General features: G+C 49.0%; 1 protein-coding gene and 1 non-coding gene across 2 annotated transcripts; one reads left to right on the forward strand and one right to left on the reverse strand.

The window, feature by feature from the left end:
* Positions 1-6,210: 6,210 nt before the first annotated feature.
* Positions 6,211-6,318, reverse strand: LOC112473435. The gene has a single exon (XR_003044003.1). It is a non-coding gene; the product is annotated as a U6 spliceosomal RNA (small nuclear RNA).
* Positions 6,319-10,283: 3,965 nt separating this feature from the next.
* On the forward strand, positions 10,284-12,239 carry EPOP (elongin BC and polycomb repressive complex 2 associated protein). The gene has a single exon (XM_015599145.2). It carries the CDS (start codon positions 10,739-10,741, stop codon positions 11,879-11,881), a length of 1,143 nt encoding a protein of 380 aa, XP_015454631.1. The 5' UTR covers positions 10,284-10,738; the 3' UTR covers positions 11,882-12,239.
* Positions 12,240-14,901: the final 2,662 nt, after the last annotated feature.

Raw genomic sequence — 14,901 nt, forward strand, 5'->3', positions numbered from 1 at the left:
TTCCCTACATATCCTATTAAACCGTAGTCAGATGATCAGTTCACCTCTGGGATCCAAGTCCTCCCAGAGTTCCCATGTTCTTAGTACTCGGAGGGAAGTCCTTACGAGGGCCTACAAGTGCCTACCCAGTCTGCTCCCCCAATCCCTCTGGCCTCACCTCTTCCCCTCGCTCATGTGCTGTAGCCTCCCTAGTTTCCCTGCTGTTTCCTGTACACCAGGTACGCTCCTGCCTTCTCAGGCTCTCCTTGACCACACTATTTAAAATTACAAGCTGTGTCCTTCCCTCCCCTTCCCAGTCTTTCTTATACCTTAACCTCTACATTATTCCCATATTTATGTCTTTTTTTTCCCCTCCTCTTTAATTCTCCCCCCCCCCACCACTTCCAACCTTGACCTATGGATGTTGCCATAACCCCTTGAGAACTGGATCTCTGAAGGCAGGCTGTCTCCTCCATGCTCGAGGCATGCACCCGGGGCCTGGCGCACCTGGGGTATGGTCCGTGGCTCCACCTGGGGCGCAAACCCAGGATCTTCCGTGTGTAACCGCTACACTATGGAGCCACCCCTTTATGTCTGTTTTTTATTATCAGTCTTTCTCCTCTAATAGTCAGTGCCAGGAAGACAAGAATCTTTCTGGATTTTGTTGCTCTATTCAAGGGCCTAGACCTATGTCTGGCACATACCAGGTGCTCAATAAATATTTACTGAAGGAACTGAAGGAAGGAATTCTGACCCTGTCTGTGCCCTGGGCACTGAGATATGGGCATATGGGCCAAGCCTTCCCAATCTGAGGAGCAAACGACCAGAGCAGAGGCGATGTGTGTGGGGTCCTTCCTGATGGCTTTGCTCATGGTGCCAGTGGGTGCCATGTCCTGTGCCACGTCCTGCTGAGAGACAGCTGTGTTTATGCTACTTGGGCTCTACCTCCAGGTGATCCCTTCCATTTCTCTGTTTTTGCTAAGAAGCCAGAGACGGTTTCCTAGACCCCTGACTGGTTCATTCGGAATTACTACAGCCAGTCATTTGGTCATTGTCCTACTTAACCTCTCCATGCTTTTGATCCCCATGACTGCACTGCATGTCTCACTCTCTCACATTTCTCAGCTGCCTTTGCTGGGGTCCTGTCCCCCTGTCCATCCTGTGGGAGTCTTCTGGATCCACATGACTTTCCCTGGAGGAGCTTATCCATGCCTGTAGTTTCGACCATGACCTGCGTGCCCATGACTAATCCTGACGGCTCTCCAGTCCCAGACCTCCTTTCCTAGGTGTCCTAAGACCACAGCCACTTAGGTTTGGCTTCCTTGAACTGAGACCCAAACTGAACTTGACATCTCTCCATCCCTGGACCCACCCTCTTCTTGTAGATCCTACATGAGACGAAAACCTGAGGGTCCTTCTCAACTCTTTATCTCCTCATTCCTCTGAATCAGCCACCAAGTCTCATAAAATCTACAACAGCTCTTAAATCAAAAAGTTTCCCTGTTTCCCCTACTCACAGCCCTCTTTTAGCCCTAAGCATCCTTGTAGCTGACCTCAGAAGCTGCCTCCCAACCGACCTCTTGTATCCTATCTTTCTTGTCATGTATCTGCCACATGGTTCCTGGAACAAGTCTGGGGACCACATTCCCAGTGGGCACTGACTGTGCAGGTTCTAGGACCCCACCCTCAGGCAGCTCCTGGTATAAGCCCATACCCCCAAGTCCACCCACCCCCTGACTTCAGTCTTTGGCCCTCTTGAACCAAGAGAGAGAGACCACACAGCTCCAGGTTCACACTTACCCTATAACATTCACAGAAAACAAGCCTCATCAGAATGAATGGAAGAGTGTCCTTGCTTTGAATGAAATGCCAATAAGGGATAACTTAAGGTAATTATGGAGTCATGTCAGAAGTTAAATTATAGACATTGTCATGTTAGAAACACCATTTCTCAAGAGAGCCACTTGGAGACATCTGTTCAACCTGAGCTCATTATCTTTCCCTCCGGCCTGCTTGTCTCCTGCATCCCACCCATGATGTATGGAAGCCTCAGCTTTAGCCAGGGCTCCCGCTTTCCTTCCTCCCCATGGCCAGTTGCTTACAAGTGCTGTTGATTTAACCTCAAATACCTGGCCATGTTGTGGTCACTGCTTTCCTTAGGTCTTCACTATTGTTGCAACCTTGGGTGAATGACTGAATGAGTCAGAGCCTCCATTTTCCTCATCTGTAAAATAGTATATATTTTTTTAAACACAGTGAAAATTTCACCTAGGTCAAGTGTGCCAAACATCTAGCAGAGAGCTGGGTTAGGCTGAGCATTCAGGAAATGCTATTTCCATATTCCCTTCATGCTTCCCCACCTCTCATTCTTGCCAAGTCAGATCACATGATTTCCTTTACTTAAAAGTGGTCTGTAATTTCCCATCCTACAGGATAAAATCCGAATTTTTTATCAAGGCCTTTGGCCCTTCTGGTTCCTGCCCACTACCTTCACCACTGTTCAACCACATGGACCTACTCCATTTATTAAAAACATAGTCATTCTGGGGGGCTTCCGGTCAAGATAGCAGATAGGTAAATGCTGTGTTTGCTTCCTCTCACAACCACATCGGAATTACAGCGAAACTACAGAATAGCCATCATTGGGAATCACCCAAAGTCTAGCTGAATAGAAGTCCTTCAACTGGGGACACACAGAAGAGGCCACCTCGAGACTAGAAAAAAAGAACAGTCATTTCAAAGTATTGTCCCACAGATTACTTGCTGGTCCTAAAGGAAGAAACTTCTCAATAAAGGGATCAGCTGTCACCAGTGGGACCTGTCAATCAGCCTTCTATCACTAAGGCAAAGAGCTCAGGCATAGAGGACGCCCTGACTTTTGTGATAGGGAGGAAGCGTCATTACCCGTGGAGTGTTTTTGCCAGTATCGTCAACCTGAATTTAATCAGGCCTGTAGATCTAATTTCTAGTTTACAGGAAACACAGGATAAACAACACAAGGAGGAAGCAATCAGAGAAATCTAGAAGGTGGGACATGATGTCTGTAATTTATTTAAAATGTTTTAACAATTCAACTACTCAATGGCATAGGGGGGAAAAGTTATCCTAGATTTAAATGAGACTTAAGAAACATAACCAAACACAACATGTAGACCTTATTTGGATCTGGTTGGAACAAACTAATTGCAAAAGAAGCCTTTCGGGGGACAATTAGGGAAATTTGAATATGGGCTGGTTATTAGATCATTTTAAAGAATTATTGTTAGTTCTGTAAGGGGTGATCATAATCTTGTAGCAAGAAAACTTCCTGAAGTATTTAGGGGTGAACAGTCATGAAAACTCTAAATCACTTGACAATATTTTAGTAAAAATAATAAACATGCTAAAATGTTAATAATTATTAACATAATTACCCATCTAGGTAATGGGCATATAGGGTATCATTTTACTATTCTCTACTTCTCTTTCAGTTTGAAATGTGCTTAATAAAAAATATTTTTTAAAATGGATTTGAATGCCAACTATATACTAGTCACTGGACTATGGCAAAACTTAATGTGGTCCTTGTCTCCATGAATCATAGAGAGTGGTAAAGGAGAGGTGAATAATCAATTAATCACACTAATATATGAATAGTGACAAGTAGATGAAAATGCTTTGAAGGAAGGTACATAGGTCTTGAGGGGTTAAATGATGGAAGCCGACCTGGTCACAGTCTGGAGGGGTGGGAAGAGGTTTTCTCCGAGGCAGGATTGATTCAGTGGAGCTCTGAATAGGAGCAGGTGTTGGCCAGGCACAGGAGAAGGGAGGTGGGGGGAAAGTTCGCAGTGGAAGGAAGGAACAGTGTGTGTTAAGGGAAAGAAAGGGAGCTTTTTGCTTTAGACTCTTCAGCTGCGGGGTGGGCAGCTGAAGGGAGGATAGCACAGGGAGGTGGAGGTGAGGAGAACCTGTGGGTAGGATTGTCAGACTCAGGTAACCCTACCTGTGAGCCAAATTAATAGTTTCACTCTTCCTCCTGAAAGCAATGGGAAGACATTAAAAGGGTTTGAACAAGGAGTAACACAATCCAGTTTGTGGCTTGGAAAGATAACTGGTGGCTACGTAGAGGGCATGACAAGATGTGGGGGTTCTGCTGGGGTGGGCTGGAGTAGAGGTAGGGAGAAACAGACATACGGTGTAATGGTGATGTGGCCCGTTGAGGTACCAGGATGATGCCTGAATTTCTGGCTGTAGAAGTGGACAGATGGAGGAGACATATACTGAGAAAGGTTTCCCTGGAAGTGGACATGTGGCAGAAGAGGTGGATCGTCAATAGTTTGGGACAGGTTGAGTTTGCCGGGCTTTCGAAATGCCTGAGGTGGGCAGTGAGGTGTCTTTGTCAGAGCTGAGAGGAGAGGTGTGGGCTGAGTCATGTACGCTGCCCACCACTTTGGCTAGATGGTACTTGCGGAGTGGGCATGGAAGAGAGTCCAGAGAGAGAAGGGAGAAATTCTCCTGGCAGTTCGAGGAAGCCAAACTGAGCCTTGAGGACCCCTAACATTTGGGCTGAGGAGGGGAGAATGAGCTTGTGCTGAAGACCAAGAAAGGGTGACAAGTGAGGCAAGAGGACACCAGAAAAGCAAGGTGCCTGGAGGGGGAGGTGGGACTGGAAAGTTCCTAGAAAGAGGAAGTGGCCAATCATGTGGGATGCTGTTGAGAGGTCAAGATGGGAGGGCTGACAAGAGCCTGCCAGTTTTGATGAGATGGAGTCCACTGGGACCTCAACAAGAGCTATTTCGGTGGCAGCTGGAGGTGGAAGCAGATGGAAGTGGGTTGAGGAGTAAGTGGGAAGTGAGAAAAGGAAGACAGTGTGTAGACAGCTCTTGCAGGAAGTTTGGCTGTGAAAGGAAAGAGAGAGGGATGGGAACTAGAGCCCGTGGGGTCAAGGAAAGATTTGGCTTTTTAATGAGAGAGACGTGAAAGAGAGATAAGGGATGACTCTGAGAGGGCAGATGCGACAGGACCAACACCAGGGCACTTCCTCTACTTTACAGGAGTGGATGGCTGTTGATGGCTGGTAGTTAGCGGCAAGACAGGTCCTGGCCTTTATTCCTTGCCCATACTGTTTCATCAGCTGGAATTTTTCTCTCATGCCTCCTATGTCTATTCCTGTTGTTCACTATTTAGAACCTAAGTGGAAGGTTACCTTCTCTGAAGACTTCCCTCCTCAAGGTCATCCTCCCGGACCTTGATCATCCCTCTATTGCTACTTGTCAAATTAGCATGTAATGTCCATCTCTCCCACAAGACTGCATTTTCTGAGTTCCCCTGGCTGGGGCTTGCTATCAGCTGGGTGCTCAGTGACTGTGGATAAATAGATGAATGAACTCCTATAGACATGTCCTAGAAGTATAGCAGGAGGAGGGCAAGCCTGAAGTAATTCCTGGGATTGTGGAACAGGGATGAGAAAAGGCTAAGCTACTGCAAAGAGCACTTGCATTTATCCAGTGCTTCTATGGTCCAGGAGCTAAACATATGGGTTTCTCATTTAATCCTCACAGCCTCAGGAAGAATACTGACTGCTTGTATATTACTTGGTTTCCCCTAGTTTACTAGAATGCAAACTTCTGGGGGGTGGGTGTCTGTCTTGTTCACCACTGATCCAACACTAGATAGGCTCATAGACAGGGATGCCAAATGAAATATAGGATGTTCAGTTAAATTTGAATTTCAGAGAAACAATAAATCATTTTTTAGTATAAATATGTTCTGTATTTTGTGTTAAATTTGGCAATCCAGTACATAGTAGATGTTTAATAAATATTGTTGAATAAATGTTGCTTGATTACATGACACCCTGGGGATGCAATCAGCAAATTCCAGACTGGAAAATCTAAATGATAGTCTGTTAAGTCTATTATCTTCAACGAATAAGTTGCAAGGAGAAAATAAAAAGAGATAAAGGAATGTATGGATTAAAAGAGTTAAGAGGTATTTCAAGCACTTGAAATCCTTCTTTGGATCTTAATTCAAATAAACTAAACAAATTACAAAGAAAAATATTATAAGATAATTAGAAATTATATTTGGCTATTTGATGATGTTAAAGGATAACTTAATTCTTTTTAGGTTTGATGATAGCATTGGGGTTATGTTTGCTTTTAAAGAGTCCTTATCTTGTAGAAATATGTATTAAAATATTTAGGAGTGAAATTATATGATGTCTGGGATTTGTTTCAAGATAATATGGGTTATGTTCTATATGTTTTCTTTAAATTATTTTTTCATCCTTGTGCATGGGCCATGCTAATCTTCTCTATATCCTTCCAATTTTAGCATATGTGCTGCTGAAACGAGCACTATGTTCTATATCCTAATTGTAGTGGTTACATGGGTGTATTCATTTGTGAACACTATTCGAACTGTACACTTAAAATGTGCATTATTGTATGTGAATCATATATCAGTAAAGTTGATTTTTTAAAAAATGGGAATAGGGGAGGAAGTGGGTGGGGTTATAAATAAAACAAGATTGGCCATGAGTTGATAAGTGTTGAAGTTGGGCGTTGGTTAAATAACTTGCCCCCAAATCACATAACTGGTAAGATGATGAGTCTGGAATATGAAGAGACCTATCTGAGTTTATAACTTAAGCTGTTAACCCTGGGTGCAGATTTCCAGAAGGGGTAGAGCCAAGTGTGGGTATGGCTAGGGGGTAACACAGCCTTTCTGGGCTGGAACAGGCTTAGGGAATTCTAGAAGCAAGATGGGCAAAATGGTGGTGGCCACAGTGTAGTGGGGCAAGAAATGGCTTCCTTCTTAGATTCATTGTCATGGGGTAGACTCTTGGTTATGACTCTTGGTTAGATCATTGTCATGGGGTAGACTTGGGACCTGGCTGCCTGGCTCTGACACTGGCTAGCAGTGTGACCTTGGGCTAGTCACTTGAAGTCTCTGTCCCTCACTTTCCTCATTTATAACACAGCTATTAATAGGAATGTATAATGGTATAGCCAGTTTATAAAATAATTTGGCAGTTTCTTCAAAAGTTAAACATAGATTTACTATATGACCTGGAAATTCTACTCTTAACATGAAAACATATGTCCACACAAAGACTAGTATGCCAATGTTCATAACAGTATTTATTATTTATAATAACTGAAAAGTGGAAACAACCCAAATGTGATTGGATAAACAAACTGTGGTATGTCCATACTATGGGATACTACTCAGCAACAAAAAGAGACACACTACTAACACATGCTACAGCACAAATGAACCTCAGAAACATTATGCTTTTCTGAAAGAACTCAGAGGCAAAAGACCACGTATGGTATAATTCCACTCTATGACATGTCTAGAAAAGACAGCTCTAGAGAAACAGAAAGTAGATTAGTTACTGGGGGCTGGGGGTAGGAATGGACAGTTACTGCAAGTTGAGATAAGGGGTCTCTTAGGAAATGTTCTAAAATTGGATTGTGGTGATGGTCATATAACTGTAAATTTAATAAAAATCATTGAATTGAACACTTAAATTGGGTTATGTATGACATATACAAATTTAGAAATATAGTATCTATCTTATAAAATTGTTATGGGGATTAAATAACAAAGTTCTTAGAACATTATGGGCTAGATGTCTGGGGCCAGTTCTCTGCTGTGACTTCCTCTGGGGAAAGGGCAACTAGATAGGTCCCCTGCTCCCAAATCCTCGAATAGACCTTTAGGTGAGACCTAGATGGGTCACAGAAGAAGAAGGACTGGCTTCCAGGTTCCTCGGAGTCCTTCCTATGCCTTGTTACAGAGGTGTCAGATGGCACCCAGCGTCCAGGCTTGTCGCCTTTTCTCTTTTGGAGAGGAGAGGTTCCTGAGAAGGGTGTTGCCTTCTCATCCCACAAGCTGAGGACGGGGTTGAGTGTCCTCTACTGTAGGCAGTGGGAATTGCAACAGCGGGGACAGCCCGCTTTCCCCATCCTGAGAATGTTGTGAGGTAGCTACTATTGTCCCCTCTTCACTGATAGAGACATTGAGACTCAGAGTGTCTAGGTGACCTGCTTGGGATTGCATAACAGACACCCCCAGACCAAGCCCTCTGAAAATGGATGCTTGATAACTCCAGGTCCTTTCAGCTGGAGAGTTAGACTAACTCCTACGGTTTGCAAAGTGCTTCCATACCTCCCTCCGGGCTATATTTCAAGGAGCCAGATCGAAGGTAGGGGAAGAAGGGAAATTGGAGGTGGAGGAGGAAATTACTCCTCTAGGAAAGGACTCTCAATAGTAACTATCCCCCACAAAGCCCCCAAACTCAGATTTGGGGGACTGGTGACTTTTGTAGTGAGAAGGCTCTGCCATAGATCTTTTGTAGGGAGAAGGCTCTGCCATAGATCTTCATTGTTATATAAGATTTATTCATTTATTCATAGCAAAATATTTCTTGAGTGTTCTCTCTTTGTGTCAACACCATGCTAGACAGAAATGCAAAAATGATTGAGACTCTAGGGGGTAAAAGGAGTTTCTCAGTCCAGGTTCCTGCAGATGGGGCCCAAGCCCCCTTTCCAGGCATTTCAGCTGCCAGGAGGGTGGAATATAGTCGGATGGAAGCAGATGCCTCTCTGCCCCACAAGCAAAATAAATCGGCACTGCTGTCTCTTGGGATAAGAGTTCTCAGCACAGTCCCTCAGAAGACACAGCTGTGAAGATCATCATCCTTCCAGAACTTTCCTCCGGTTTGTATGAGGGAGAAGTGGGGGAGGAGGTCAGGGCTTTGGGAGCACTTAGGAACACTGGAGTCTAGACCTGCAGCACCCCAGGATCTCCCCTCATGACAACTGCCCTGGAGATTTCTGTAGAAGATGCTGGGGGGTAAGGATTTTGAGCACCTCCCGAGTTAGTCAAACTCTAGTCATATCTTGGGGCCTTTACTTCTGGCAGGTGGGAGGTCAACCTTCCTGATTCCTTTCTACCCAAATGTTATTTGATGATAGGTAGGAAAAAAAATGCTTGCATTGTCACCACCAGGAGGGTTAGGATGCAAGCCACATCATTTGTCTCCTTACAGAAACCCTCTCTTACCCCAGTCCCAGAATGAGATAGTTCTTCCTGTGACATCTCCCCAGCTTCTTTCCACATCCTTATTCTTTCCACACCCTTACTCAAAGCCATCATAACGATCTCTCTTTATATTTCTGGGAATGGGAGGTAGCTATATTTCAATAACCTGATTTTTATCAAGAGAGAAATATTCTGGGGGTTCATTAATTCACTTACAAATATTTATTGAGCACCTATTATGTCTGAGCACTATTCTAGGTAGTGGGGATGCAGTACTGATTAAGACAAAGTTCTTAGCTCATTTCCAGACTAATTGGAGAGACTGACAATAAAGAATAAATACGTTCAGAATTTCATATCACAGCAAGGTATACAGAAACTAAAGAAGGGTAAGGGGATAGACCATGCTGTGGGGAGGTGGTTCTCCATTATAGGGGGTTTTATTGGGGAGTCACTTTTTCTTCGCTTTACTCTTTTGGAGGAAATAAGAGTAAGGGTCTATGTGTGCCTTCTTCTGGCCTCCTCAACCCATTTTGGCAGCTCAGGACTCAGAGGGCAGTCTTGGGAATGGAGGTGGGCTGCAGAGCCAGCTGCTCAGATTTTGGTCGAGAGGCCGTTTAGAAATCGCATTAGAAAAATGGAAACAGGTACTGAGAAAGTCTATCGTCTTCCGCGGTATAAATACCCCTCTCCCCGAATGTGTTTTCCTTTGTTCATCTGACACACACTTACTCAATTCCTAACTACTTGTTCAAGATTTTTTGAGCCCATTGTATGCCAGGCACTGTTCTAGGGGACTGGAACCGAGAGGTTGAACACATTCTCTGCCCGCAGGAATCTCAGCTGTGTAAAGCTTGTAAACCACCACCGCCGCATTTCATTTTTTCCGTCAACATTGTTTTTGAGATTCATCTGTTGATTCGTATAGCCCACAGAGGGTAAATATGTACATTCCCATTTTACAGATGCGTAAACCGTGACTGCTAAAGGAAAAAAATGAATTGCTTTGCGAAGACTAAATGTCGGGACACCACCCAGCCACGTGCAGAGGCACATTTCGCCCTGGCAATCCCACCCGCGCACGCTCCCTCCTTCGCTGGCTCCCAGCCGCCGCCGCGCCGGGTCCACGTGTGTGTATCTGTGAGCCGAATGGGGACGGGGGCGGTGCCGCCGGAGGGGTGGGGTCCGGGTAACGTCACAGTCTTGCTACCCAATCAGCGGCGGGCTCGCGGCCCCGGCGCTGGTATTGGGGCAGCGAGGGGGCAGTTCTCTATAACGCGGTCTCCGGGAGCCAGCGGGGAAGAAAGAAGCCGAGCGGGCGGAAGGCTCCGTCCCCACCGCTTGGGCCCGGACACCGGGTGCCGGGCCCGGGGTCCTTCCCGCCTCCCGCGGTCGCTGGTCGCTTTGTTTCCCCCGCCTCTGCGCTCCAGGCTATTCGAGAGGGGCTCCTGCCGGGGCTGCACAGGGAACGCGGCGGCAGGAAGGGCGGCCGACCGCGCCGGGACTCAGGGACCCAGGAGTCCGGCTGCCGGGAGGGCCGCGTGACGAGATCGAGGAGGGAGCCAGAGCTCCGCCGCCCAGGGGTGCGGGCCGGGGGCGCCCGTGAGCAGAGGCCTCCCCGTCGAGGGGGGGCGATGTTCCCCTCGTCCGTGGGCTCTTCGGGCAGCCAGGGCATCCCGCTGCTGGGACCAGCGCCCCCTCAGTGGGCACCCCCCCAGGCGGTTCCATGGAGACTCTGTGCCCGGCTCCCCGCCTCGCAGTGCCGGCGTCCCCGCGAGGGTCGCCCTGCTCCCCCACACCCCGGAAGCCTCGTCGGGGGACCCAGGAGTTCTCTCCGCTGTGCCTGCGTGCCCTTGCCTTCTGCGCCCTTGCCAAACCTCGGGCGTCCTCTCTGGGCCTGGGGACTGGGGAGCCGGCGCCGCGAGCCCCGGTGCTACTGGGCCCTCGCGGCACCCTGTGCACCGGCGGCTGGGCCCCGGATGGCCTGAAGCACCTCGCAGGACAGGCCGGGCGGTCCAGCGATCCGAGCTCCCAGGCCCCCCAGGATGCCGACGCCGCGGTGTGCCCGGGCCGCGGCGAGGAGGAAGAGGGCGGAGGCAGTTTCCCGCACTTCAGCGCTTGCTCCCGCGGACCTCCGGGCTGCTGCCCGGCGCCCTGGAGCCCTCGGGAACCTCCGACTAGCTCCGCTTCGGCTCCGCCTAGGCCAGCCCCGGGTCTCGATTCCCAGCCTGGCCCCACCGCCGCCAGCCCGCATCAGGAGCCCGATTCCCAACCTCCATCGCCACCTGCGGGCCTCTCCATCGAGTCCGCGAGGCCCGGGGCCGCGACAGAACCGCCCCTGCCCGGCCAGAAGGCCGCAGTCGATGGAACCTCCCCGCAGGCCGCCCCCGAGGCACCCGCCGCTAGCCCCTCGACGGCCAGCGGAGCGCCGGCCGCGCCCGGCGATCTCCGCCAGGAACATTTCGATCGTCTGATCCGCAGGTCGAAACTTTGGTGTTATGCGAAGGGCTTCGCCCTCGACACTCCGAGTTTGCGCCGGGGGCCGGAGCGGCCGCCAGCAAAAGGGCCCTCCCGGGGAGCCGCCAAGAAACGCCGGCGGCCAGCGCCCCCCCACCGCAGCGCGCAGCCCCGCCGCCCTGCACCGACGCTTCCCATCACCAGCACCTTCAGCCTCCTCGACTGCTTCCCCTGCCCCCCGGCCCTTGTGGTGGGCGAGGACGGAGACTTAGGGCCGGCATCCTCGCTTCGTCTACGGGGAGACTCTAAGCCCCCGCCTGCTCACCCGCTGTGGAGGTGGCAGATAGGGGGTCCTGCTGTCCCTGAGCCCCCCGGTGTCAAATTCTGGGGGATCAACTTGGAAGAACTCTGAGCGTGAGACCTCTTAGGCCAAGAGGGAAATGTTGGGGCCACAGCCAAACTGCGGGCTTGTGGATAGAGCTGATTTCTCACATTTGCCTGATCCCTTTATGTTTTATGGGCTGCGGTCCGAGGGACCTCAGATGACAGTGATCTTCAAGCACCTAACTGGTTGGGGTGACACCTCCTCCCCGTCATCCTTTGGAGATGAACTAAAGGCTGGAGTCAGGAGAAGGCTTAACGGAAAAAGGCTTAATGACAGAGATTCCAGTCCCTCCCCTCTTCCATCTTGGATCTCTGGGGGCAGGGCCTTCACCCCAGGGGGAGCAAAGGAGGCTACCGCTCAAAGACAAGGAAAAAAAAAAAAAAAAGGGAGAGAGACGAGAAGGCTTAACGGAAAAAGGCTTAATGACAGAGATTCCAGTCCCTCCCCTCTTCCATCTTGGATCTCTGGGGGGGCAGGGCTCACCCCAGGGGGAGCAAAGGAGGCTACCGCTCAAAGAAAAGGAAAAAAAAAAAAAAAGGGAGAGAGACCTGGGTGATGGACAAACCGGTTGTTTCTGTGGGCGAGCCTAGGGGTGAGGGGGCTGCGGTGGGGGCGGGGATGTGATTGGCAGCTCCCTGGGGGCATCCCCCACCCCCACTATCTAGGCCTTTAACCCTTTGCTCCCCTCAGGCCTTCCCCAGCACTCCAAGCACCACGGAGCCTTCAAGAGGGAAGGGGCAGCTTGAACGAGAAGACGATCACCTCCTTCTTAGGGCCCCCCAAGTCAGGTGACCCCTAGCTGGTGATATCTTCAGTGTCAGCCACCAACCTTTCCCTTTGTCCAGTTTTGGAGTTTCCTTCTTAAATTTTCCTGTTTGCTTTCAGTTTATAAGGTCTGATGGGTGAAAGAGGACACATCTTGATAAACCAACTCCCTCCCCCAGTTTACTTCTCACAGTAGGAGGGGCAGGGCTGAGGGACCTCCTCCCCTCCAAAAGTGCAGACTTTGTCTGAGGAAGGAGCCAGAGACTTTCCCAGGGAAAGTAATGGAAGGTGGAAGAAATCAATAAAATCAGACCAAACAAGTTGCCTTTCGAGGTCCTCATCACCGATTTATGGATGGGAAGGGGTGGAGGTAGGGGGCAGGCCTGGGTCCATTCTTTGGACACCCAAACAGCCCTCTGAAAGGGTAGAGACCAGACAAGCTCCTATTTGCGGAGGGGGTAAATGAAAGGACTCTTGGCCTAACCACAAGGTCCAATGGAGTTTGACGGGGTAAAGTTTGGGTTTGGATGGAAACTGGGCTGAGGTACTTTCAGCTTCCCTGCTTCACATCAGGCATTTATGGAGTTGTCAGGGACCTGATGGATCCGAAGGGGGCAGGGCCAGGGGATTAGTTTTGAGGTCAGAGGTTCTGTTTTCTGGGGGGGAGGGGAGAGCTAGGGCTGGACCTCGCCCTCTGGCTGGGAGGATCCCCTGGAGTCAGGGAGGGGTGGAGTCGCTTTCTCCACCCAGGTGAAATCAGGGGAGGTTAGCTGTTAGGAAGATTCCAAGTTTAAGTGTGAGGGGAACCTGGGGATTGAGGACCTGCCCAACAACATAGGGACCCAGTGACCCTTCTGTCCACACCAGTGGATAACGTCCCCCTTTCCCCCAAAACAGGGTGAGGGAAGAACAATTCCCAAATACGATACTGGGGAAGGACTTGTCTCCTTTTCTGTGAAAATGCTTTGTAAAAAGTTATTGTTTGCATAGAGCAGATTCTTGAGAAAAACCACAAAAATTTTGTTCATTTTAAAAACTGTCTCAATTTGTTTTTACTGGGGGTGAGGGTCGGGATGGGGTGAGTGGGCGTGGGGTGGGCACTACTCTCTTTCTCAACATCTGGCCTTTATGAACCCTGCTGACCTCCCCTCCCCCCTCCAGCTGTGTTGTGGGGAGGAGGGAGGAGAGTGGGAGAGTGCCTTCCATTCTTGTGCTTCAAGGTATCCCTCTTATCTTGCCCCCCAAGACTGAAAGCAGAGGAAGAAGGCAGACATGAGGGGTGGGGAGAGAGTTGCTGTGAAGAGGAGGTGTTGTTTGCAAGGGCAAATTTAGAGAGGCCAACTCTTTTTAAAAAGCTCTTTGCTTTTAGTAATGTGGTCCAGGTCAGCTTTGGCCCTTTGAATCAGTTTGGGCGGGATGGTCTGAGCTTTGGTGGTAGGTCATGAAATACTCTTTTGGATTTTTCTCTGAGGAGTGGGAGGTGGGCCATTAATTTGGCTTCCCTCCTCCCCACTCAAGTGAAAGTATTAATCCTCAATCTGGAAGGGGGGCTGGGCAGTGAGTTAAAAAACATACCTTTGGCTGGACCTGGAACTCCCCTCCTTGCTGAATGGTTTAATTTGGAGAATCTCAAGGTTGAAAGCATCCCTAGGAACTTTCTGTTTGTTTTACAGAATAGAGAACTATATTAGTTTCTTAGGGAAGCTATAAAAAATTGCCACAAACCTGGTGGCTTCAAACAGCAGAAATTTATTCTCTCGCAGTTCTGGAGGCCAGAAGTCCAAAACGAAGCTGTCGGCAGGGCCATGCTCTCTGTGAAGGCTCTAAGGGAGAATTACTTCCTGGTCTCTTGTAGCTTCTGGAGAGTCCAGGCATTCGTTGGGTTGTGGCTGCATTACTCCAGTTTCTTCACCTGGCCTTCCCGTCGCCCGTCTCCTTTAAGGACACTTGTCATTAGATTTAGGGCCCATCCAGGTAATCCAGCTTGATCTCATTTTTGACAACCTTAATTTAATTTCATCTGCAAAGACCCTTGTTCCAAATAAGGTCACACAGATCTGGAAGGAGGGGAGTTAGGACACAGACCATTCAGCTCACTACAGGAACTGAGTCTGGGAGAGGAGACACTTGCCTAGATTTTCTGGGGGAAGGAAGCATGTGCGGGCTTGGTGAGGGGTGATGCCCCTCTTGAGCTGAGACCACAAGTCTTCCTGATTAAAGCAGCCTGGGGAAAGGGGAGAGTTGGACCTTTTGCTTTTCCCAGGCTGATCCTAAAGTTGCTG

This window comes from Pteropus alecto, unplaced genomic scaffold, assembly GCF_000325575.1.
Source record: "Pteropus alecto unplaced genomic scaffold, ASM32557v1 scaffold98, whole genome shotgun sequence".
Classification (NCBI taxonomy): Eukaryota; Metazoa; Chordata; class Mammalia; order Chiroptera; family Pteropodidae; genus Pteropus; species Pteropus alecto.